Below are 24,543 nucleotides of genomic sequence, written 5' to 3' on the forward strand. Positions count from 1 at the left end.
TACAAAGGCAGCCTCCACACCTTCAATATCACACCAAACAAACTTAATATGAGAATATCAGTAGAAAAAACTAAATTAATGTATAGTGATCAGTAAAAAGCCGCGTAGATGCAAACTAGAAATAGACGGCAAAATTGTAGAACAAGTAATGAAATTCAATTACCCAGGAGTAAAGATCACTAGTGACATGGATATAAGAACAGAGATCACAAGACAAGCATCAAAAGCGGCAATAGTAAGTGGTTGCCTCCGAGAAACCATATGGAGAAACAAATGTCTCACCACGGAAAGCAAAATAAAAGTATACAAGACAACAGTAAGACCAATCCTAACATATGCAGCGGAGACAAGGACCGATACAAGAAAGACGAAACAACAAATCAACAATATCGAAATGAATGTATTAAGATCAATAGCGGGCATATCATTAAGAGACAGACAAACCAACAGAAGTATACGCGAACAATGCAAAATTCAAAATATTAACAGGTGGATAAAAACAAAAAAAAAAAACACTGGAACGAACATGTAAACCGAATGGGACCAGATAGATTAGCGAACATCTGTAAAAACAACAAGCCGTATAGCAGAAGACCCGTTGGAAGGCCGCCAAAAAGGTGGAAATATAATGTACAGTCAACAACGACTGAAACAGAATAAGAGGCAGACAAACAGGAGTAATCCTAGTCGCACGAAGAAGAAGAAGAGAAGAAGAAGTTTTAATAAAGTTTTTTTTTTAATTTATCTTAATAAAGAAGATATCTAACCTTTTCATTTTCGACATTTTTCAATAATCGCCCTGTATATCGCTAATGTGGATAGCTATTGTAGATTTGATTGGGCAATCGTTAATTTAATAAAAAAATAAATTATGACATCTCAACTACTTTTTTTCTATCTCCTCCAGTTTTCGTTATACCCTGCAAAACATACCAATTTTGGACACCCTGTACAGTGGAAAAGTAAAAAACGTTAAAACCTGAAACTTAAAACCTTACCACAAACAAAGAAGTTAATCTTCAAAGGAGTTAATCTTTGTTTGTGGAAAACAAAGTAGAAAAATCGAAAAGCTGCAGGTAATAAATGAAACACCAAAATAACTATTGAAGCAATGACGGAATGGATTAATTAACAAAATTATAGAGAATAAGTTCGTCAGATGAAAAACAAGGTTCTCGTAATGGAAGATTGTATATAGATAGTGTATTAGCCAAAGAAAATAATGAGAGCGAGAGTAAAGATGAGAATTTTTTAAATAAAAATTCGCACCTTTAGACGGTTTTGAACTCAAAACCCCGTGAGTTTTTATACTTAGTAAGTTAACATTTTTACTACTGCGTTACCGAAGTGAAATTCTATTAATTTTTGCATAATTATGCTATAAAAAACACTGCATTTTCTTACCTTTAACTTTCTGTAATGAATTAATTCTGCTAAGCCTATTTTCCGTACAGATTCTTTTAAAAATTCATCGTTGTCGTTGAAAAGCCTAATGGTAGTTATGTTTGCTGTTGTATTCAAATCACCAAACTCTAGAGTGTGAGCATCCTAGAAATTAGTAAACAAAAAAAATCTAAAACATCTAAAAAATATTATGTATAATGTTGCATTTTTATTTTATTGTGATAAAATGTCTCAAAGAAATTTTTAATTTGTATCATACCTAAACTTACTGAATTCTCGGTGATGTGAGTACGCATAGTGATTTCATCATAAGCATGATTAGGTATTATCCTTGGTAACTTCCATTTATTTTTTATTTTATTTCAGATCAAAGTCGACACTTTTGATTGCCACCACAATGTATATATATAAAGGTCTAGATAAGTAGTCAAAAAAAGAGTATTATTCTCATTTATTAATTTTTTCTTAATCGGCAACAACTTTATATCAAGAAAAAAAAAAGAAAAGAGAAGACAGTTAAGATTTGATTTCACGTACAGTGCGTTTGTGTATCCGCTTATACGTATTTCACCCTAAAAGGGATCTTCGGAGCTGATATTCACAACCGCTCTGAACGTGAAAATAGTCTTTCCTGTCATATTAGAAGCAACTGTAAAATGGCTTTGATCTGGACGCAATAGCGACATCCGATAAACTTGGTTTCGAAAATTAGTTTACGGATTAACTTTATATCACTTTAAAATATCTACTTACGTCTTCCAACTTATAATATATATATACTTCCAAATAATTTTTATTGGTTTCCGTACACATTAAGAATTAATTATTTGACCACATTTGCCGCAGGAACCATTTTGATTTTACAGAATTTTCATAAACTTGTCATACTCTACTATATAAAAGTTTGATGAAAAGATCATATAAAGACCACGAGGAAAAAACATGAAATGTACATTTTTGTCTCAAATGAAAGTAATAATGCCATCTGACGGAGAAACTAGCAAACTTTGTGATGCACAGGTTATCGGTAGGCAATAAGAAGCGATGTCACTTGAAAGCTGACCATAAACTTTTATTATACTTGCTAAGAATCATAAAATGTCCGAGCGGAATTGCAAGCAAGAAGGAATGTCAGTCTCGGGTACAGCGTAACCGGCACGAGACACGTGTTTTTGTTTTGTTATTCATTCTGGCTTTTGTTGTTTTAGAGGTTATTCTGTGTCGTATTAGTTTGAATTGTGTGGCTTATTTACTGTGATTAGTAAAGTAATTAGGTATTAAACATGTCAAGTGGCGATAAAGACGTGGAATCACCAAAATAAAAGAAATAACCTAAAGGACGAATGACTGATGTCATGCGAAAGCTTCATCTGCAGAGTCACGAGAGCGGTGACTTAAACAGCGGCATGATTTTAATGGTTAGGGTTTTGAGAGATGCTCAAATGCAAGAGATACATGTTTGTTTTAAAGCATTTAGCTTAATCCACGGCATCACTAGGGAAAAATATATTTAAAGAGGGCTTAAAATGAACGCCGTTGCAGCCTCTGATCTAAGAGGTAAGCACTCCAATTGGCCACATAAACTAAGCATTATTACTAAAGATTCAATGAGAATGGAAATGCACTTAAAGTCATTTAAGGGCAGATCAAGCCATTATAGTAATCTGTATCTGTATCTGTAGAGTAGGAAGGGCGAGTTAAGTTTCACAGCACTTAGGCCACAATTGACCCATTGTGCATCCTCCCAGGGAGCTGTCACCCTTAGCTCATTCTCCATCCTGCCATTTCTAGGAAGGTGGACAAGTCACTAGGAGACATCTCTCTTATGTGGGCAGGTATGGGCCAGGATTCGCCGAACGCGTACTCTCGTATTAACGATAACTCTGGACATTCACATAGGACATGCTCTACAGCATGTCTGCTAGCCCCAGTGTGTAGAGGTGTTTGCTTAGTTGACAATGACCAGTTAAAAAACCAACTGCCAAACGTAGATTTTTCCTGGTCATTCCCAAGTACTTCTTTGATGTTGACTCTTCAAGGTTACTTAGTGTTACCCTGGCAAGTTTACATCCTTTCCCTTCTTTCCATCTTTTTACGGTTTGCGTATGGGAGTGACATTTGACAATTTCCGCGATTGTTGTAGTTGACCAACCAAAAAGATCCCCAGGTCCTAAGAGTCTTAGGCCTGCCGCCTTCCTAGATAATTGGTCAGCAATGCGGTTGCCTTTATTCCTATTGTGTCCTTTAACCCACCTCAGGATGATGGTATAACCATCCGAAGCTTAAGTTAGTGACTCGTGACACTCCATTACTAAACCTGATGTGACACGTGGTCTCTTTAAGGTTAGTAGCGCTTGTCTGCTATCTGTGCAGATCATTATAGTTTTCCCTGCTATACCTTTTTGGGTTATCTCTTTTGCGGCTATGGAGATACCAGTCAGTTGTGTCTGAACTACACTGGCATTTTTGCCCATACCCCACTTTATTCTTAGGTTCAGTGATCTGGAGTATATCCCGCATCCTGAGCCTTCTTTCATTTTGGAGCCATCGGTTTGTTAAAGATAAACTTTGGTTCAATTGAGTCGCAGCCTGCCTGTAGCAGTGGTAACGCATCCAGCTCTTCCCGCCAGAAACGAGTTCTCAATTGTCCCATTCCTACATCAAGGTTTGCACCAGCTGAGCGCAGTCGCATCATTGTCACTAGCGCCACCTCTTTGACATATATCTAGAGGCGTGATGCCAATGATCAACTCCATTGCAGCAGTTGGTGTTGTTTTCATGGCATCTGTTATATTTATGCAAGCCATCCGCTGAATATGGTTTAGTTTGTTAATCGCTATTGCCTGTAGCACTTTTGGTACCCAAGCAATAGCTCCGTAAGTTAGCATTGGCCTAATGACAGCAGTGTAGACTTAGGCGATCACCCTGGGCGTGAGGCCCCAGGTGCGTCCAACCGTTCGTCGAAACTGCTCATAGGCAATATATGCTCTTTTAGCTCTACCATCTTCGTGTGAATTCCATGTTAACTTCCTGTCAAGGGAAATACCAAGGTACTCCACCTCGTCAGAAAATTATAGTAATAAAAGGACATCTAAAATTTACCTTCCTACAGAGTTTAATGTAAAAAAAACTACAAATTATTTCCAGAAAAAATCCTCAGACAAAGATTGAATGTGACAGCTGTCGATGAGAATTTCATAAATTTTACGTTTATTTTGGTTTTCTGAGGTCTAATATATACAGTGATTGCGATAAATACCTTGCTGAAGTCACTGCTCTACAAAAACAAGAACACAATCCCGAAGTAGAAAGTAAATTCGAATGTTTACACACAGAAAACAAACTTCATAAATTACAGGCCCAGGTTTTTTATGACCGAAAAAAAGAGGCAAAAAGGTTTGCTAGACATAACAAGAAATAAAATATGAAGTTCTGGTCATGAAATACCAAAAAAATGTCTCACTTCCACACATCAGCACAAACAATATGTACTACAGAAGACAGTTGTCAATGTTTTGACTTTTGACTTTGTGAGTTTTAATATTCACCTGCCTTCTACCGGTAAATCTATTTTCTACGCTTATCCTGATAGCATAGCTAAGAAGGCTCAAATGAAGTTATATCCTTTGTAAATCATTTCATCATGAATCAGTTGGACAAACAAGTAATAACATTAAAAATATTTTGTGACTCAGCACTCAGAATAAAAATTACAATATATTTAAATATCTGTATTTTCTTGTTTATACGTTAAAATGATTAGACACCGTATCAATACTATTTCCTATTCGGGGACATTTCTATATGGAATGCGATAAAATTTTAGGTTTAGTAAAGCTGAAGACCAGGATGTAAACTACACAGGAGTGTTATGAGTTGTTACGTAATACCCGAATGAAACCAGAACCATCCAAAGTAGTCAAAGTTAAAGAGGATCCAGCTATCGTTAGAGACTGGGTAAACTTTATCGATGCAATCTCACCATATAAGAAGAAAAGCCCTTTTAAAATTTAAAAACTAAAAGAAATCTTGATTAAAGCTAAACATAATTTTATAAAACAACGACCACCCTAAAGAGTATTTTTCCTTGCAGGTTTGGTGAAGATATCTAAAGAAAAATTTAATGACCTACAAGTTCTTAAAAAATTGGTGGAGCTGACGCGAGACGTTTCTATGAAAGCTTTCCTCACGAACAATAATTTTTATGTTTTACCTTTCCAATTAAATTTAAATATAAAATACGTTTAAGTAACTCTAACATCTTTTATTTTTACATTATTTCTACAATTAGTAGAAACAAGGATTATCATGAAATACCTCATTTTTCACGAGTATAAAATACTCCTTTTTTCTTTTCTTTCAAAGTACTTATTGAGTTAGCTACAAGTAAAATAAATACCGTTTTATTATTTAACCTCATTAATAAAAAGATTAATAATAACGAATTAAACATAAATTGCAGGTATTTCTTTAAAATAATGAGTTACACAATTAAAAATATTAAACTTAAATTTTTTTATATTCAACTTTGAGTGACATTCCTTGTTATTCCCCCTGGGTCTTCATATACATACAGGTACGTTGGTAATAGACGTTCTCACCAAACATTGCCCTCTGAGGTAACACCTTATTATGATATCAGGACAAATCAGGAAGCTAGAACTGTCGCACTTGCGAAAATGAAGAAAAGAAATAGAGATGATATCACAAGTATTCAGCTAAAAAAGAAGTTTCACTTAATGGTTATTGCAAAATTGAAATTGTCTATCCCAGAAAGCTTTTATCTACAACGTTATCGTGCGTAAATTGTTAGGCCTACATAAATTCTGAAAGCATCACATTAAAGAGAAAGTTTATATTATTGAATTAAATGTTGTAAAATAAGTTTACAAAAGTACTGTGGTTTTAAGCTTATAAAAATTTCAAATAACGCATCTTTCTCCCCTTCCTTTTACCCTAACAGGGTGTCGGATAAAATAACGCATCAAAATGTATAAAGTTAATTTTTTTATTCAAAATGTTGGCATTTTTACCCGAACTTAAAAAAAAAATGTCCTACCATTCTTAGAACCCGAGTTAGCAATTTTCATTCAGAAATTCATCTTATTAAGATTAACAAATTCAAAAATCATTATTTGAAAGAACAGGTTGACTGCCACATAAAAATGTTTAAAAAAGTCCATGGTGCCAAGTTGAAAAAAGTGCATCTGGCAACCAACTGAAATACTTCCATTACTAATATTTCACTAATTTCATTTATTAGTCCCAATTTTTGAAAAAATAGGTCAGCGGTCGAATACGACCGCCGGGGCGTAGGCGGCATACTTATTCCCCTGGTGCCAAGCGGTCGGTCGGGCGGCCGTTCTGTTCATGATGAGACTTGTCGAGTATTATTTTGTTGAGTGGTTGTTTTGACCAATATTTTATCAGTAGAGGTTTGATTGTTAGTGAGACAAGTAAGTTAATTGTGCTCGTGTAATTTTTAGAGTTAGATAATAGTAAAAACAATTATTATTTCTTGAAATAAAATGGGAAGTCGCGGTAAAATGAAGGTTGGTAAGGTTTTTATAAAGCAATGAACGTTCAGGTAAGATAATTTTCATATTTTCATATCATATATTCCTATTATATTTTCAGATGTAAATCATTGCATAGGATTACTGTTTGAAGTACGTACCTACACAATAAGCAAGATAATATTCTGAAAAATACACTTTATTTATTAGTAGAATAGCAAAGAAATATGCTTTATTGTCATTGAAAGCTATATAGACAATATAGATATTGAAAGGTTTATATCAAAAGTTCACAAAGAGTCAGAAAATAACAATAGCTAATACCAAATCATACAAATCGTTAATATAAATAAAAAATAATAAAGTAAAACAAAACCAATTTTTTGCAAAATTTAAATAAGTTGCAAATAATTTACGTTTTTTTTTGACAGTTTCACGGTTAAAAATTTTGTTTTTTTTTCAGATGACGGACCTAATGATTTTTCCTTTGATTCTGACCTAGACCCTCTGTTCTTACCGTCCAGCGATGAAGAAATTCTATATAGCTCCGATGGGTCAGAAGCGGAAGAAGAAATAAATTTGAAAAATAAACGTAGAAAGCTAAACACTCTTGTTAAAAAAAGGGAAATTGGTAATGAGCCATGCTGGTCTAAGTCACTTTCCAGCCTGGATAATATTCACAAAGAAATACACTCTTTGGGTGAAAATTCAAAAAATATTGTCCAACTTCAGCCTTTGGAATTAAACAGCGCTGTTTTCTCGGAAAAATTAGATGACTTTTTTCAAGTTACAATCGATCAACAAAACCAACAAAACATATTATCATTTGAGCAAAATGAAGATCACCAAAGCCAGGAAAATTCTGGTGATGGATACGAACAACTCTCATGGAAAAAACCTACTGGCAATCACAAAATTTTCAACTATTCTGAGGAAGCTGGATTACAGGCAAATTACGCTGCAGCTCTTATAAAAAAATTGTCCCCCTATAATTGTTTTCGAATTTTCGTAGACGATGAAATTAAAGATGAGATGGTTAATCAAACTAACTTGTATGCCACCCAGATTTTGTGCGATACTGATGATATCAGTAACGAATCTAGACTACATCGATGGGTTCCAACCACCAGAAAAGAATTGATACAATTTATTGGCCTTGTAGGTTATACGAGATTTGTGAGGCTGCCTTCTATTGACAAATACTGGAGCACTGACAATTTCTACAAAAATTGTATGGTTCCGAAAATTATGCCTAGAAACCGATTTTAGCTCCTTCTAAAAATGTGGCACTTATCCGATAATACCTCGTGTCCAGATAGTGACCGCCTGCACAAAGTCAAACCATTGCTAGATAAACTTATTAAAAACTTTCAAGCAGTTTATACACCAGGGCGTATATTCTGTATTGATGATTCTGTTATTCCTTTCCAAGGTCGACTAGTAATGAAACAGTACATACCGCAAAAGACGCATAAGTATGGAGTTAAGCTTTTTAAGCTTTGTAGTGACAATGACTACACGTGGAATATAAGGATTTATGCAGGAAAGGAGAAAAATGAAGGTAACGCTTCTGTCATGTCTGGTAATCACTACAACAAATGTAGTGATTAACCTATCAGAAAACCTTTAGAATTCCGGACGTACGATAGTTACTACTATACAAGCCTAGAGTTAGCTAACATTTTACTTGAAAGAAAACTCACTATATTGGAACGCTAAGAGCAAATCGTCGTGGAAACCCAAAAGAAGTAATAAATAAAAAATTGAAAAAAAGGGGAAACGTTTGGGTTGGATAACGAGAGAGGCATCTGCGTTTTGAAGTGGAAGGATAAAAGAGATGTCTTATTACTATCTACTAAACACACTACCGAAACTCGAGCAATTCAGCGACGAAGTGGTGTTGTTCATAAACCTCAGGCTGTAATGGAATACAATAAGGCAAAGTCCTCAATTGACCAGTCAGACCAGATGGCAAGTTATAATTCACCTCTACGAAAGTCACTTAAATGGTACAGGAAGCTCGCTGTAGAATTTCTTCTTGGTACATCCCTCATAAATTCTCACATTATTTTCAACCAACTAGCCGATAAAAAGATGAAAATAACAGAATTTAGAGAGCATGTAATAAAGTCGCTCTTAAGTTATGAAGACAACATTGAGTCACAGAATGATTCCGAAAGGGAACAACAACAAATACGAACTACAAGGAGATCGATGCAAACTCATACTTTGGTGAAAAAAGAAGGACCATATGATAAAATAAAGAAATACTGTAAAGGTTGTTATAAAGAGAAGATTCGGGGAAACATAACAAAAAATCAGGTCAAAAAAGTAGTAACTTACTGTGACACATGTGAAGGTCAACCACACCTTTGTTTATATTGTTTCAACAAACATCGATATAACAAATAACCGATAATTTTTAATTTCTTTTGTGTTCTTATTTAACTTTTGTATGTATTTCAGTTTGTAATGGATATTTTTTATAGTTTTATATTTTTTACTCGAAATGAAGATATGTCAAAATTTCGATATCATTTTAGTCTCCCCTATTCCGCCAAAGTTATAAGTAATGTATTTTAAGCATATTTTTAAAATCAATATATGTGTTAAGTCTTTTTAAATTATGCTCATTAGTTTTACAGGAACTTTTCTTGAGTAAAACACATTAGAAATATATTTTCAATAAATTAATTATTCTAAACTTTATACACTGGGGTGCAAAATTAACCGGACACTCAGATTTTTTCTGAAAACTAATGTTTAAAAAAGTTTAAGATGTTCATAATTGAGTTCAAGAATGTTACACAAAAAAAACAATAAAAAACCACACAAAATAAAAAATTTTAAAGTCTTCAAAGAAACAGAAATTGTTTTTTTAATATAAACATTTTTTATAATGAATACAACTTTGAAGTCGTCAAAGAATTCAAGTAACTGGGAGTGATCATACCATCTGAAAATAAATATGAAAAGGACGTGGCAGCCAGGATCATTGCCAGGAAACAGGGCATATTACTGATTAATGGCTGTACTTAAATCAAAAACACTCTCAATACCAGCAAAATTAAGAGTATACAAGACAGTAATTCGCCCCATAATAACGTATGGAAGCGAAACATGGACTCTCAACCAGCGGGAAATGACAAAAGAACTGGTACTGGAAAAAAAGATACTGCCGACTATCTATGGGCCTTGCAGAGAAGAGACAACAGGAGAATGGAGAAAAACACATAATGATGAACTACAGACAGTATATGGAGATGAAAACATAGTACGCTACATTAAAGCAAACCGAATAAGATGGGCGGGCACGTACTAAGATCGAGTGACGAAATACTTCTGAACGTCACATTCTGGGAAAGGCCCGATGGCAGAAGGTCAGTTGGTCGCCCAAGATGGAATAGATGGAAGGACGCAGTAGCCACTGATCTACGCAAAATGGGAATACAGCAATGGGAAATAGCTGCTCAGGACCGACAACAATGGAAGTAAATAGTAAACGCGGCCAAGACTCACATAGAGTTGTAGAGCCAAATGATGATGATGATGATATCTTAGTAACCTTTTCTACTAATAATAATAAGACCAAATAAAATTTTGCACAATAAATATTTATATTATATTTTTTAAACAACTTGCTTGGTTAAATAAATATTTCACAAATTAACTAATAATATTTTTCTAGTATATGCAACCAGTCACTCCAAATTGAACAAAAAAAAAAACAATAATTTTTGTTGATAAAAACAACGACTTTTATAAATTTTAAATTGAAAATTCAGTTTTTAAAATAGTTTTAAAAAAAGGTCTCAAGGTCATAGTTTTTAAAGTTCGTTTAAAAATGCCAACATTTCGAATAAAAAAAAGTATCTAATTCACAGTATTTTTATAAACCTATTTTACAATATTTAGTATAAACGTTTTAATCATTAATTGAGTTAGTTTGATAATGTAACCTTTTCTCTGCAATTCGGTGCTTTGAGCTTTTCTCTTCAATTCATGTAGACCCAATAGTTTACGCATAATAACGTTGCAGATAAGAGCGTCGTGGGATAAACAATTTAAATTTTTAAATAATATTATGCAAAACTTCTAAATATTTGTGATATTGTCCTCATTCTTAAAGGAAATTAAAATTGTTTATTCTTTTTTAGAAAATTTATCAATAATTTTCAAAAAAAAAAGACATTTAAAGCTATTTTTGCAACAAGTAAGCAACAAATTAAGCAACAAAAATAACTTTTCAGTAAAATTGTGTTACTATTTCATATCATTTTCGTATCTTCATCATTAAAATTTAAAATCAAATAGCGATCTTACATCGTTTTTGTATTGTTTATAAGTACAAAAAAGACATTTAATCATTTGCATATTCTGTTTGTTACATATTATTTTCAAATTTATCGAAAGCAGTTTTTAGATGTATATATATATATATATATATATATATATAAATATATATATATATATATATATATATATATATATATATTTAGGGATTCTACAGTATTTACTGCCTTCCCTCGCTCAACCGTTTAAATCTCTCTCTGTTGTCTCATTCTCCATCATTTAGGCCTCTCTTACTCATGGCGTCGTCTACTTCGTTCCTACAGGATCTTCGGGGTCGTCCTCTTTTCCTGCTTCCTATGGGGCTCCATTCGGTTATTCTCTTTATCTATCTGCTGTCGCTAGTTCTTCTTACATGTCCATACCACTTTAGTCTTTTTTGTTCTATATATGTTAGTATGTCTGTTTGTACTGATGTTCTTTGCTTTATTTCGTCATTACTTCTTCTATCCATTCTTGTTACTCCCTGTTGCTACTATCTTACTGCTGTTTTTCTTGTTTATGATTCAATTTTCAGCCCCATATGTCACAATACTTCGCACTAATGTTTTATAAATCTGTGTTTTTGTCTTCATATTTAGGGGTCTATTCCACCATACTGAGTTAAGTTGTCGGATTGCTGTTCTTGTTTATCCTAATCTTTGTGTAATTTTTTCCTCTGTTGTTGCCTTTTTCGTGATTATAAACCCCAAGTATTTGAATTTATCCTTTCCTTTGATTGTTACGTTGTCATCAATCTGTAGTTGTCTTCTTCACTTGTAGATAGGTACTCTGTTTTCGCGAGGTTAATATCTAGGCCAGCCTTGGTATATTCTTCTTGTAGTTTCTTCATAATGTAGCTGAGGTCGTCTTGGTCTTGTGCAATCACTACTTGATCGTTTTTCCAAACTTAGTGTATATAGGTATTCGTTCCGTACCGGTTCTCCTATGCCTTCGCCTTTTCTTTTCCATGTAGTCAAGGCTTTCTCTAAGTATATTTTGAAGTTTTTAGATACCTGTGTCAAAGAAGGTGTTGGGAAAATCGTTACTTCCCTGGTCTATAGAATTTAGTGATCTTTAAAGTTAGTAATATATAATTATTCTATTTATCTAATTTCTTCTTCTTGTAGTTCCTTCTCCTATCGAAGGTTGGCTATCATCACAGCTATCCGTACCTTATTGGAGGCTGCTCTAAAAAGTTCTACTGAGCTGCAACTATACCACTCTCTTGGGTTTCTCAGCCAGGAAATTCTTCGTCTTTCTACGGATCTTTTACCCTTAATTTTACCTTGCATTATGAGCCTTAATATGTCATATTTCGGCTTTATTATTTTGATTTGCTTTATGACCTCGCAATCCTTTTGTAGCCTTCTTAACACTTCTGTGTTTGTAACTCGTTGGGTCCATGGCTTATCTAATTTAGTAATCTATATTTAGTATTATATTATTATGTTAGTTACATAATACAAAAACAAAAACTATGTAGTATATTCTAAAAAAATGGGCTGTGTCATACAAAAAGTATGCTTATTTCAAATAAACAACATAAACTGTATTATTTAAGCTGACTTTTTTATTGTATATTCACCAAACTTACCAAATTTGTCAAAAAGTAGCTGTTATAAACATTAAGCATATTTGCCTCTTGTGCTTGGTTTAGCACTGGTTTAATTAATTCAGTCTTGCAGTCAAGGATAATGTTTGTTGATGATATTTTTTGTATTTTTTCAAAAACGTTGCTGAAACAAACAATATATTGTACACATTATTTTTTTTATGATGTGAGTCCAGTTTACAAAGGTGAAAGTTATATTCAAAATAACCAGTACAGCCCATCTTTGTTTTGTAATATTTTATTTTTCGCGTATACTGCTTATTTTTTCTTTTCAAATCTGTACTGTTTCTGTCCATAGACAGATGTTTATTTAATTTTTTTTTAGTCGAATTCTTATGATCTTTTAAAACAACGAAAATCAGATATAAGGACGAGTTACATAAAAAAATCGACAAAGAAGGTGAAATGACAAATCTAGTAGATGCGGAATAAGAAAATTTCGAGACGCTATAATAAATACAGAAAAACTGGTATGTGGCACCACAAGAAATAATAGGAACGAGAAACGGACACATTGTTAAAAAAAGAAGGTAAAAATCGAAATAAACAAAGAAGAAATGAAGTCAAGTCTACATATTTAAAAATGCAATCGTATATCAATTTGTTTATGGATATTTTAAACTAACATGCCATATAAAACTAAAATGGACTTGCGCATTTTGAATATAATTTGTAAACTTTCACCTCATATATATATATATTTTTTAATTCGATGTCCAACCTATTGAAAAAAGGCCTCAAAAAACGGTAAAATCGACATTTATAGGCATTTTTAATCGTTTATTTGCATTTTACGTTGCAAGTTAGTATGTTACGAAAAAAACACAAGAATAACTTTCGTCTTAGAATAATTTAGATTAAAAAAAAACTAATTTTGAAGCAAAAAAACATTTTTTGTTTTTATTTACAATTTACATATTGGTAACGTACGCAAAAAGTACATACAAATTTAAAAAAGAAACGTCGAAATCCATGAACAAGAACCAGAGATACAGTTTACAGCTCCTTTCCCCCTCCTCTGCTTTCACGAGTTTAAAAGCTAGCCGATTTTGAGGTCCACATGTTTAAAGCTTTGTGACCGATTCTATTAAAATGCAATCTTTTCAAATTTTTACAACAAAACTTTAAAGCATGTTCTTTCAGATGACCGTAATAAGATCTCTTAATTTTTATAAACAAAGCGGCTATTAATTAAAAAAAGGCACTAACTAAGGTTTCAAAGTGTCTTAGGTCATTATTTTTTTGTCTTTTAAATTTGTAAAAAAATGCAGGCTTCGTAAATATGAAAAAATAATCTTCTTGCAGGCAGTAGTTAAAAAGTTATTTCAATTGTTTATAAGCAAAAAATTGACATGTTTTGCAAAATTATTTTGCAATATTAAAATGATTTTTTCTCTTTTTTTTTTAATTATTTTAATAGAATAAATTTTCTTCTTTCAAAAGCTATCCGTATAATTAATATAACTACATAATTTTCTGAATTATATTGTTGCAAAAAAATTTTATTTGGGATAAACAAATTAAATAACTTTTTCCGTCGACCTTCCATTTATGATCAATTTTAACACCCTCAAAATCGTTGATTAATGACCCCTATTAATGAATGATTTTCTATTAATGAACGATTTCATTATAGGCAACACAACATACATTGCTTGCATAAATTAATTAAACGCTCTGTGATTGGCAGTGACCTGTGGTGTAGGCAACCAAACATATATACCTATTTATATTCCCACTAAAAAATTAATTTAAAATGAAGTAGCTGCTGTTAGTACTATCTGTCATTGTATGCCATTATTTACTTTATTGTTTAAAATTCTGTGTATTTGAAAAATCAAAGGATGGATATTGAAGAAGAGTTTAATTTAACTCCACCAGAATTTAACTTCTTCCATCACAGAATTTACAGAGGTCCAAGAAGACTTAAATATAAATTTGTCAAAATGCTATACAGCAGATAATCATTTATCAATATCTTCCTTTAATTTCAGTAATTGTACCATTTCGAATATTAATGTTTACTATAATAAAACTACCACTAAGCAAACTTTGAATAAAGTCAATGAAAGCTGAAAAAATTGTTGTTTATCGTTAAGTAAGTAAATATTTAAACTAAGATATCTTTATTTCTGAAAAGTATGGTCGACGGAAAAGTTTTGTAACGAACTCGTGAATTAAAATGGCGATTAACAATCTCGAACATTAACGCGCTCGCTTCGCTCACGCGTTAAAATATCTCAATTGTTAATCGCCCTTATTAATACACTTGTTGGTTAAATAACTATTAAACTATTTGACCGATCACTTTTGAAAATTTGATCGTATTTTAAACACCACAAGACCAAACATTGCATTTAATATAAAGGTTATTAGTTTATTTTTGAAAAAGTTATTAACATTTATAATAAACCGAAATTTTTAACTTATTTTGCCACTTTCTAAGCAACCAATAAAGATAGGAACATTGAAATAACGCAATTTTGACGTTATTAACTGACAAATTTGTTTTAAAGGCTTCACTTTTTGCTGATAGACGAAAAAGACGATAATTTACCGTTTTCTGACCTTAATTTATTAATAACTAATTAAGTCCAAACAGTCGACTGTAGGAAACATATAGGTTCTTGTTATAGAGGTCCATATTAGTCAGAACAACTGTTGTTTGCCTGACCGGAGGAGTGTTACGAGAAAAGGCTTATTTCCCTGGGCTATATATTATCATAATTTACAATGAAAATATAAGGCTGCCTAATAATCTTTTTTAGAAGAACGTTCTACACTATATATCTATTTTTATAATAATTACTACCCAAATTTAATTATACCAATAGGTATTTTAATATGTGATAATTGTTTTTTTATTTGATTATGAAATGCAGTAAAATTTAAAATTACAATGATGTCTTGTTAAATAACTTATATTCACATATGAGAGTTAAAAATAATTGTAACTGAAGTTACAATATTATACCAATCAGCTGTCGACAATATCCTATTTTTCACGATGAATGTACATAGATAAATTAGTACATAGATAAATTTTTTAATAAGGCTATAAATAATGTTATTTAAAACTTACGTAAAATTAGGGCCTGGACCTAGCTTCTCGAAATATATTCTATTCCTTTTGTCGTTCTCGTTATACTTCTGGAATTTCAAAACATCCTTAAATTTTAATAAGGTGTCGTCGTTTTCGTATACAACGACGAAATTTTTCCAACCAAAACTCTGAATGATCTCTGCCAAAGCTTTGGAATAATAGTCTGTCTCTGGAAAGAAGTTTAAAAAGAATCCCGAATTCTTTATAGACGTCGGCCGCCATGATGTTGAAATATACGGAATTTCAAATTCCAGGCAAATGGATTCAAGAATTGCAGTCGCTGGTGTATATCGGGGACCAAAAATTGCTGCTACACCAAGATCGGCTTTAAGTACGTTGCACACTGCAAAAGATATGCGGGTATTAATATTTCAATATAAACATGTGAGATATTGTACAGATTGTCTCAAAATGAATTTAGAAATTTTCAGTTGTCCATTTAGGATATAATAATGGGAACTCTCCAAAAAATAACAAAATCGATGAGTGAAGTCTTACGATTCTTGTTTACGATCGAGTTATTGCTGTTCCTATTAGTTTATTGTAAGTCGCTCTACGATCTCTATAATATCATATATCTATAGTATAGTTCTAAAGCTAGTTGCTGGTGGCATTTTATCCAGATATATAAAAACTATTAATTACGTTTGGCTATAAAATTTCGTCACTTAGTAGATTAGTCACTATCACCCACAAACACTATTACATAACCTACAAACCTTTTTACATTCTGTTTTAAAACCTGCTTACAATCTTTAGCTTTCTTTAAAACACGAACTTAAATATAATAATAAAAAAACGGGAGGTGGCACTCCGGGAGGAAGAATAGTTTTCTTGTCGTATAAGCAAGTATATGCAATTCGATTTAATATTTGATTCAATTTGATTAAGCATAGTCCAATGAGACAAACTAAAAAGATCTTGTGCCTGAAACACAGCTACAATGAAGATCAAACATAAACTGGGTGACTGGTTTACCACGCAATATCACGCACTTGAAAATTGCTCATTTTAATTGAGGTTATTTCAACAAGGGCCAACATTTTATTCTTGAACAAATACATTTGTGGGCCATTGTGGACTCGAGAGACCTGAATTTGATACATAATCAAAGATGTTATTCGATTCTTATTAAAAAGAAGCATTGTAAAAAAGATGGGAAGCATTGGAAGGAATAGCCAGAAGTTGTGTGAAGTATCTGATCATAGAATATATTTATTTTCCTTAGCGATTTGTTTACCAAGTAAAGAGTTTTTCACATTTTTATTCTGACATTTTTAATAATAAAGATACTGTTAAAGACACCCAACGAAATAAGACCAAACCATCTTCTTACGCTAGATGCAGATAAGTACATGTTGCACATATTTTGAAATAGCTATCGCGGAAGGTGTGGAGTTAGACTAAATCAGACAGCATATGGAAAACTGAGAGAAACTTTTAAAAGTGAGCAGCTCACATGCCTGAAGAGAAAAGTATTTGATTAATGCATCCTCTCAGTGTTAACACAGAGCAGAAACACTTGTTTTAGCAAAAGCCTGGGCTGCCAAACTAAGAGTCATACAGAGAAAAACCGAGCGATCCATGTAAGAAATAACTCTGACAGACAAAATAAAAAACGAAGAAGTCAGGAGAAGAACCAAGGTGCCTGACGTCATCAAAAGGATAGCCAAACTAAAATGGAGATGGGCAGGATACATAACTAGAATGACGGATGGGTGATGAAAAAAAAAAGTTATTGGAATGGAGACCAAGGGAAGATAAGAAAAGCGTCGGTCGACCTCCTACACGATGGGCTGACGATATGAGAAGACAAAATAAAAGCTGGATGAGAGTAGTGCAAGATAGACGGGGTTAGAAACACAAGGAAGAGGTCTATGTTCAGTAGTGGACTTTTGAGGCTGGATGATGATGATCGCAGAAGATGTGGAGCTAAACATATATTATTCTTATATTAAATACTAAACATCGGGAGTTTCAAAAAGTGAATGAATTAAAAACCATTAAGTAAAATTGTCCAATCATGTAACTATTCTAGATCGAGCATGGGTTTATCCCAGCTAAGATTGGCTTATCATAAACGTTGCAAGAGATTTTTGGATGAGGTTGTGGTAAAACCGGCGAAATTTGATGTATCCAAAGTAGACACAAAAACGCTTAGCACCTTTCACTTAAAAATAAAAATGTATCTGAAATTAAGAATTACGTAGTTTTAATAAAAATACCAAATCAACAATCAAAACGTGTAATATCAAATACTATAAATCAAAAATTAAGAAAAAGTAAGTGTTTATCCTTATTAAATTTCGAAAAATCTATAGTGCATTTAAACTAAAAGTAAACTTACTCTTTAAAGGTAAAGAAGATAAATAACTAACTAAATCATAAATTGGAACAAAATATCGTTTGACCCAATATTAGTACGAATCATAGGTTTACTTAACACATTTTAAGTTTTCGAATTAGATTTAGTGTACTTACAAGTTTCGCTGGCACCAAAACTATCAATTTCGGAAACATGCTGCACATTCGCCGAAAACGATATCTCCCCTTTGTTAAATTTTCTGGAAATGGTGCTATTCAGTAGCCGCTGTTCCTGGGAGGGATAATCTCCGAGAAGCACACCTGAAATAACAATTCTTATTTGATTTCCAATTTAAAGGCTTTTAGATAATTAAATTCAAAGAATAATAGATTAACTCGGTATTGAAATATAATTTAATTAAACGAGGCCGGTGTTAATGGATTCAGTCAGAAGGCATTGAATGAAAACTTAAGTAAATACGTAAAACGAAAATAATAATTGAATTTATATTACCGGCAAAAATTTATATTTGCTTTCAATGTATGTCATGTCCAGAGAGTGTGTAAAAATAAAAAAATATTGACAGACAATTCAGTATGAGAAAATAAAAAATACACTCGTCAAATATCTGTCAAAGTGTGGATACGCATTTTTAATTACTCCGCATTTTAAAGTTTAATTAGTTGGATTTAAACCAATACCTCGTAATTTAAAACTAATTTTATTCGGCTAGTTCTTTTTAAATTGCGGTGTTTAATGAAAACGTACTCGCACAGTGCATAAAAGTTTATTATTTTCATCTAAGGGGAAAGGCATTGACTCTAGGACACTTTTAAGTGCCTCTAACAATATTGTTAGTTTATCTGCCTAGCTCACGTGATTCTGATAGCGAAATCGGAAAAAAATGGCACTTTTCCACAAAACTATCGACCTATTAGATTACTGTCATCATTAAGCAAAATAGCAGAAAGAGTCATCCTAACCAGACTCAACGAAGAATCCCAAGCCTTGTGATCTATTCCAGAGGCTCGGCTGACAGAATTCATCACTAAAGGCTTTAACGAAAAGTTGTACACAGCAACGGCGTTCCTCGACGTGAGTAAAGCTTTTGATAGAGTATGGCATCAAGGTCTGCTCTATAAAATGAGCAACCCAGGCTAAAGTGAAGCGATGACATGTCTTCTTGAGTCATACCTGGCGAACAGAAGGTTCAGAGTTCGGATTGGACCAACCCTATCCGAGCTTGGAGCCCTGGAAGCTGGTGTGCCTCAGTAAGCGGTGCTATCGCCGTACTTATATACTATATTCACAGCTGACACTCCAACAGACCCCAGAACACTGGTTAGTCTGTACGCGGACGATACAGCCATAGCAGCTAGCAGTAGAGATCCTAACCTAGCTACCAGCCACTTGCAAAGTGCTCTGAATAGATTCCAAAGATGGTGCATAAGGTGGAAAATTGCCCTGAAACCCGAAAAGATAAAGGCCGTCATGTACAGACACCGGAGAAGTAGACCGGACAGAGATATCACCATTGCTAACACCCCTGTAGAATGGACAAACGAGGCTAAATACCTCGGAGTGATATTAGAGAGAAAGCTTACTTTTGCTGAAAATGTAAAGCAAGAAGTCTACAAAGCAAAAGCCCTAAGAAGTCAACTCTCTTTACTGATAGACAGAAAGAGCAAACTTCTGCAGCTAATCAAGAGATGGTTGGCTGGATGAGTTTGGATGGCTACAGCAGGTCGGTCACAGTCTGGCGAGACTAAAACGATAGTATATAAGAATAATACACACCGGGGTGTGTGAGGGCAATATACACCTGGGAATGCATACCCCAACATAGGCACACATAGTATTATTTTAGAGTAGTCAAAAAAACAAAACCCCAAAAAATATACACGGAGTGTGTGAGAGCATTATACACTTGGAAATGCACACTCCATAGTTAAGTTAGATTAGTAGTAGTATTTAAGACAAAAAAAAAACAAGAAAAATCGCTCACTGTCTAAAAAAAAACCATGTCTTCTTCAGAACACCGAATGTCATCTGCTGTTTCGTATAAAAACCTAAAAAACCTAATTAAAAAGTATAAGAGGTCCGTCAGGCCTTTCATACCAGCCGTCAGGCACAGACCCTTCAGGCAGATCGAATGCTGATCCTATCGCGAATTCCGAGCACCGAGTTCATGTGCGGCATACATGGGCTCGGTGGCCGGACCCTACTCGGATGCTCAGCCGGCGAGAAGAACAAAATTTATTTTGCCAATTCGAGGGCTAAGTGTACGAGCATACACTCTTTTTCGGACAGAGAGTCATTAGCCCAGGCTGGTGACTCTCAGTTTGAAACACACAACATTTTCTTTTTAGGGACACCAGTCCCGATGTCAAGTTAGAGTAACTTCTATAGAGTCAGTAAAGTAAATAGGGAGAAAAGCCGATATGTGTGCTACCCGTACAGTTAAGTAGCTTAACCACAGTCAATAAAAACAGAGGGTATTCCATTACCCAGGGCACCCAAAGTAACTTTCAGATTATAAGCCTCATCACGTAAGTAGTACGTTGAGGAGGGGTGGAGGAAAAGCCTGGGGGTCAGATAGGTACCACTTTAATAGCAAAGTGTGACCAGTTTGATCTTCGGACATGTGGATCCCACTTTATAATGGTATACACATGTTTCTTAGGGGCAGGGTTGATCACATGTGTTTGTGTGTGTTAGTTCATCTGAAATAATGGAGCCTGAAGAAAACATGGTACCCAATAGAGGATTTAACATCAATTGCGATAAGTATAACCTTGTTATCATTTTTGTTTATATTGAAAGGATAGATAACACCAATCTTGGTCATTTACATCCAATTACAATAGGTATTTTGTACAAGAAACAAGGAATTTCGAATATCCTTCAAGTAAGGGAAATTGGTAATAATAGAATTAAGGTGGCAGTAGCTTCTATACATGGTGCAAATTTAGTCTTATAAATAATAGTAAACTTAAAGACGAAAAATTAGAAGCCTTTATTCCGGGTCACTTATCAGAGAGCAAGGGTTGAATTTGGGATATTGACACTCAATTCGACACTATGTACTTACAGGAAAATATTAAATCTGCTTCACGTATCTTAAATATTAAACGAATGCATAGTAAAGTTGAAAAATATGATACAATTGAGTATGTTGCAAAACGAACTGTTATTGTAGCTTTTGAGGGTAATATACTGCCTGAGTATGTTATTATAAATCGAGTTTTTTGTCCAGTCGAACAAATTGTATGTAGGGTTACTCAGTGTTAGAGGTGTTTGCGATATTGCCACATTTCAAAACAGTGTAGAAGTTCTCAAAATCTATGTATTCGTTATGAAGCCAATAAAGGTGAAAATAACTCTTGCGAAAATTCAGACATTAGTTGCGTTTACTGTAAGAGTAATGAACATATTTCGGCTTGAAAAAATTGACCTTCTTTTTAAAGACAACAAAAAATTAAAAATATTATGATCAAAAATAAAATTTCTTTTATAGAGGCCAAGTAAATTAATGAAAACTCGTACTCAGAGATTCTAGACCAAAATAAGTTTTCAATTTTATTCAAATACGATAAAAATTTTCCTAATAATACACAAAATAAAATGTCCCTAACATCTGCGCAATTTTCTTCTAATGCAGCTAAGAGTACTAATTTTAACCCAACTTTTCACCAAAACTCAAACAATTACTCAGTTCCTAACAAACAGAAGACAGCCAATTTTTCTCCCGCTGTATCTTCTAACTCTGTTCAGCCACCTCCCATGTTTAACCTCAGATTTGGACCATCTCAACCTCTACCTGCTAATCCACCCCATTCTGCTTCTCACAGTGGAGGAAGAGAGAACCAAGATATTGCTCGAGCTATGACTAAATTTGTAATTAGTTTGTTTAAAAATATACGTACATTGGATGATTTGAAATCTTTAGATAATGAAAAAATAAATCAGAAAATTACTTCTGTATTCTGTACAAAAAAGTTTACATAATTTTCTCTGTCTTAAATAAATTTAAAATCGTGCAACGGAATTTTTTTTTATTAACAAAATCGCATCAGCCAAATTGGCTATTAGCGAAACAATGATAGCAAACAATAATTTGTATTACATTTATAATGTTAGTTTAGATAGCATTTAAAACGTTAATTGAGGTTTAGAAACTTCTTATGTTTGAAATATTGTACTGTAGACCTAAAATATCACTAAGTTTGTTTGGTATATTGTACAACACGCGCTTTGGCGTTAGTGCCAGACATTTCTCTAATATATGTTTGGTTGTTAATTTTTCATCACAGTTGTCACATCTTGGTTCTTGTTTGTTGGAAAACACGTAGCTATTTAGTTAATCGCGTATGACCCAGTCGGAGTTGCGTTAATATAACCTGGTCTCTCCGACTTGTTGGTAATGTGAGCCAGGGTTTTATCGATTTTTTAACATCGCGTAGCTTGGCCGATGCCACTTTTCTTCCCACATATATCGCACTTTATATTTAACCGCCTCTTTCACGCCCGCACTCGTAAATAATTTAGTACACTCCGTATTATCACTACTTGCAGCTTCTTTTGCAGCATTGTCTGCCTCTTCATTTCCTGGAATTCCAATATGGAATGGTATCCAGAATAATATTATGTTTTTTCCATTCAGTTGAGCGGTGTGGATTCCTTCTTTTATCTTAATGACTAAAGGATTAGTTGGGTAGATATATTGGATTGACTGTACGGAACTTAGAGAGTCTGTGAGTATAATATAATTGGTATTATTGGATGCGTTGACAGCAAGGGTGGCCTGGTATAGAGCATATAGTTCAGCAGAGTAAATGGGGTACTCTGAAGGAAGTTTGTATTTATTTGTCGATGTTGGGGTTATGACTGCAGCACCAGTACCTTTATTTGATTTAGATGCGTCTGTGTATATATGTGTATAATCCTTGTAGTTGTGAAGCATATCGTTGAAGGCAGATTTGATTAACTGTGGGTTTGTTAAATGTTTGTCGAAAGAAATAAGGCGGGTTAGGAACTGAGGTTTCTTTATTTGCCATGGAGGAATTGAGGACGATTGGGAGAAAAATCATTCTGGGAACGTGTAGTTTAATTGATTTAAATAGCTTCTAATCCTTGCGTAGAAAGGTTTGGCAGTTCTTGGCTTATTTATGAAGAGATTTGGGAATTTTTCTATAAAACAATTGTGAATGGTAGGGTTTTTTGGGTTAGACCTGATTTTTGCACTGTGTGCTATACTTAAATAAAGTCTTCTGTCTTCTTAGGACGGTTCACCAACTTCACAATAAGTACTTTCGATTGGTGTTGTGCGAAAAGCTCCAAATATTATACGTAAAGATAGGACTGCAACGGAATTGTGGACCTGCTGTTGCCAGCAAAAACAGTTTAACACATTTTTTAAATTAAAATGATATTGATATTGCCTTGTTGAGTGAGACGTGGTTTAAACCCGATAAACAATATATTTTTAAGGATTATAAAATTGTTCGTCTCGACCGATATGACGGTTACACGGGAGTGGCTATACTTATAAAATATATTCATCGTTTTGAAGAAATTTGTATTACACAAAATTTTAATGACGTTATTCTTGTTTGTGGAATCACTTTAAAATATAATAACTTTGATATTAATTTGGTTTCTATTTATAGACCTCCAGATTCGATAGACTTCCACAGATTGGTGTAAAATATTGGAACAATTTAATTGTCCTTGCATTATCGGTGGTGATATGAATGCGCATAACAGCTTGCGGCGTTCACTTAAAAATGATGGCATTGGGCACCAACTTATTAATGACATTGATACTCTCGATTTAGTTGTTATTAATAATTGCAAACCAACGTGTCTGACCCGCCCGGATGTGACACAATCTAGTGTTGATATTACGTTGTGCTCTCCTGATTTAGCAAAATAAATTACTTGGACCATCTTAGATGACACATTGGAATCTAATCAATATGTAGTTCAAATGAATCTTATTTCTGGTAATTTCCGCAATGAATACATTCTTCCAAAGTCCAAATGGAATGTAAATAAAACTAATTGGACCCCATACTCTGATCTGATGGAACAAAATTTTCTTAACTATTCAGACAGCTTGTCTACATCAGAGAAATATGACTTCCTAATGGAGAGTATTATTAATGCATCATTATCTTTAAAATTATTAAACAAATCTTGGTGGGATTTCGAATGTGAACGAGTTGTTTCTGACAGGAAAGATGCTTTTAAAGAATATAAAACTAACTCT

General features: G+C 33.5%; 1 protein-coding gene across 1 annotated transcript in view; it reads right to left on the reverse strand.

The window, feature by feature from the left end:
* LOC140439446 (glutamate receptor ionotropic, kainate 2-like) overlaps positions 1-24,543 on the reverse strand; it is a 63,836-nt gene that overhangs the window by 33,472 nt on the left and 5,821 nt on the right. The window contains exons 2-5 of the mRNA XM_072529356.1: positions 18,449-18,592; positions 15,947-16,310; positions 12,847-12,988; positions 1,405-1,548 (exon numbers count right to left, since the gene is read on the reverse strand). Of these exons, the coding sequence (XP_072385457.1) occupies positions 1,405-1,548; positions 12,847-12,988; positions 15,947-16,310; positions 18,449-18,592 (794 nt within the window). The remainder of the gene's footprint in view (positions 1-1,404; positions 1,549-12,846; positions 12,989-15,946; positions 16,311-18,448; positions 18,593-24,543) is intronic.

The sequence above is a fragment of the Diabrotica undecimpunctata genome, chromosome 4, assembly GCF_040954645.1.
Source record: "Diabrotica undecimpunctata isolate CICGRU chromosome 4, icDiaUnde3, whole genome shotgun sequence".
Taxonomy (NCBI): domain Eukaryota; kingdom Metazoa; phylum Arthropoda; class Insecta; order Coleoptera; family Chrysomelidae; genus Diabrotica; species Diabrotica undecimpunctata.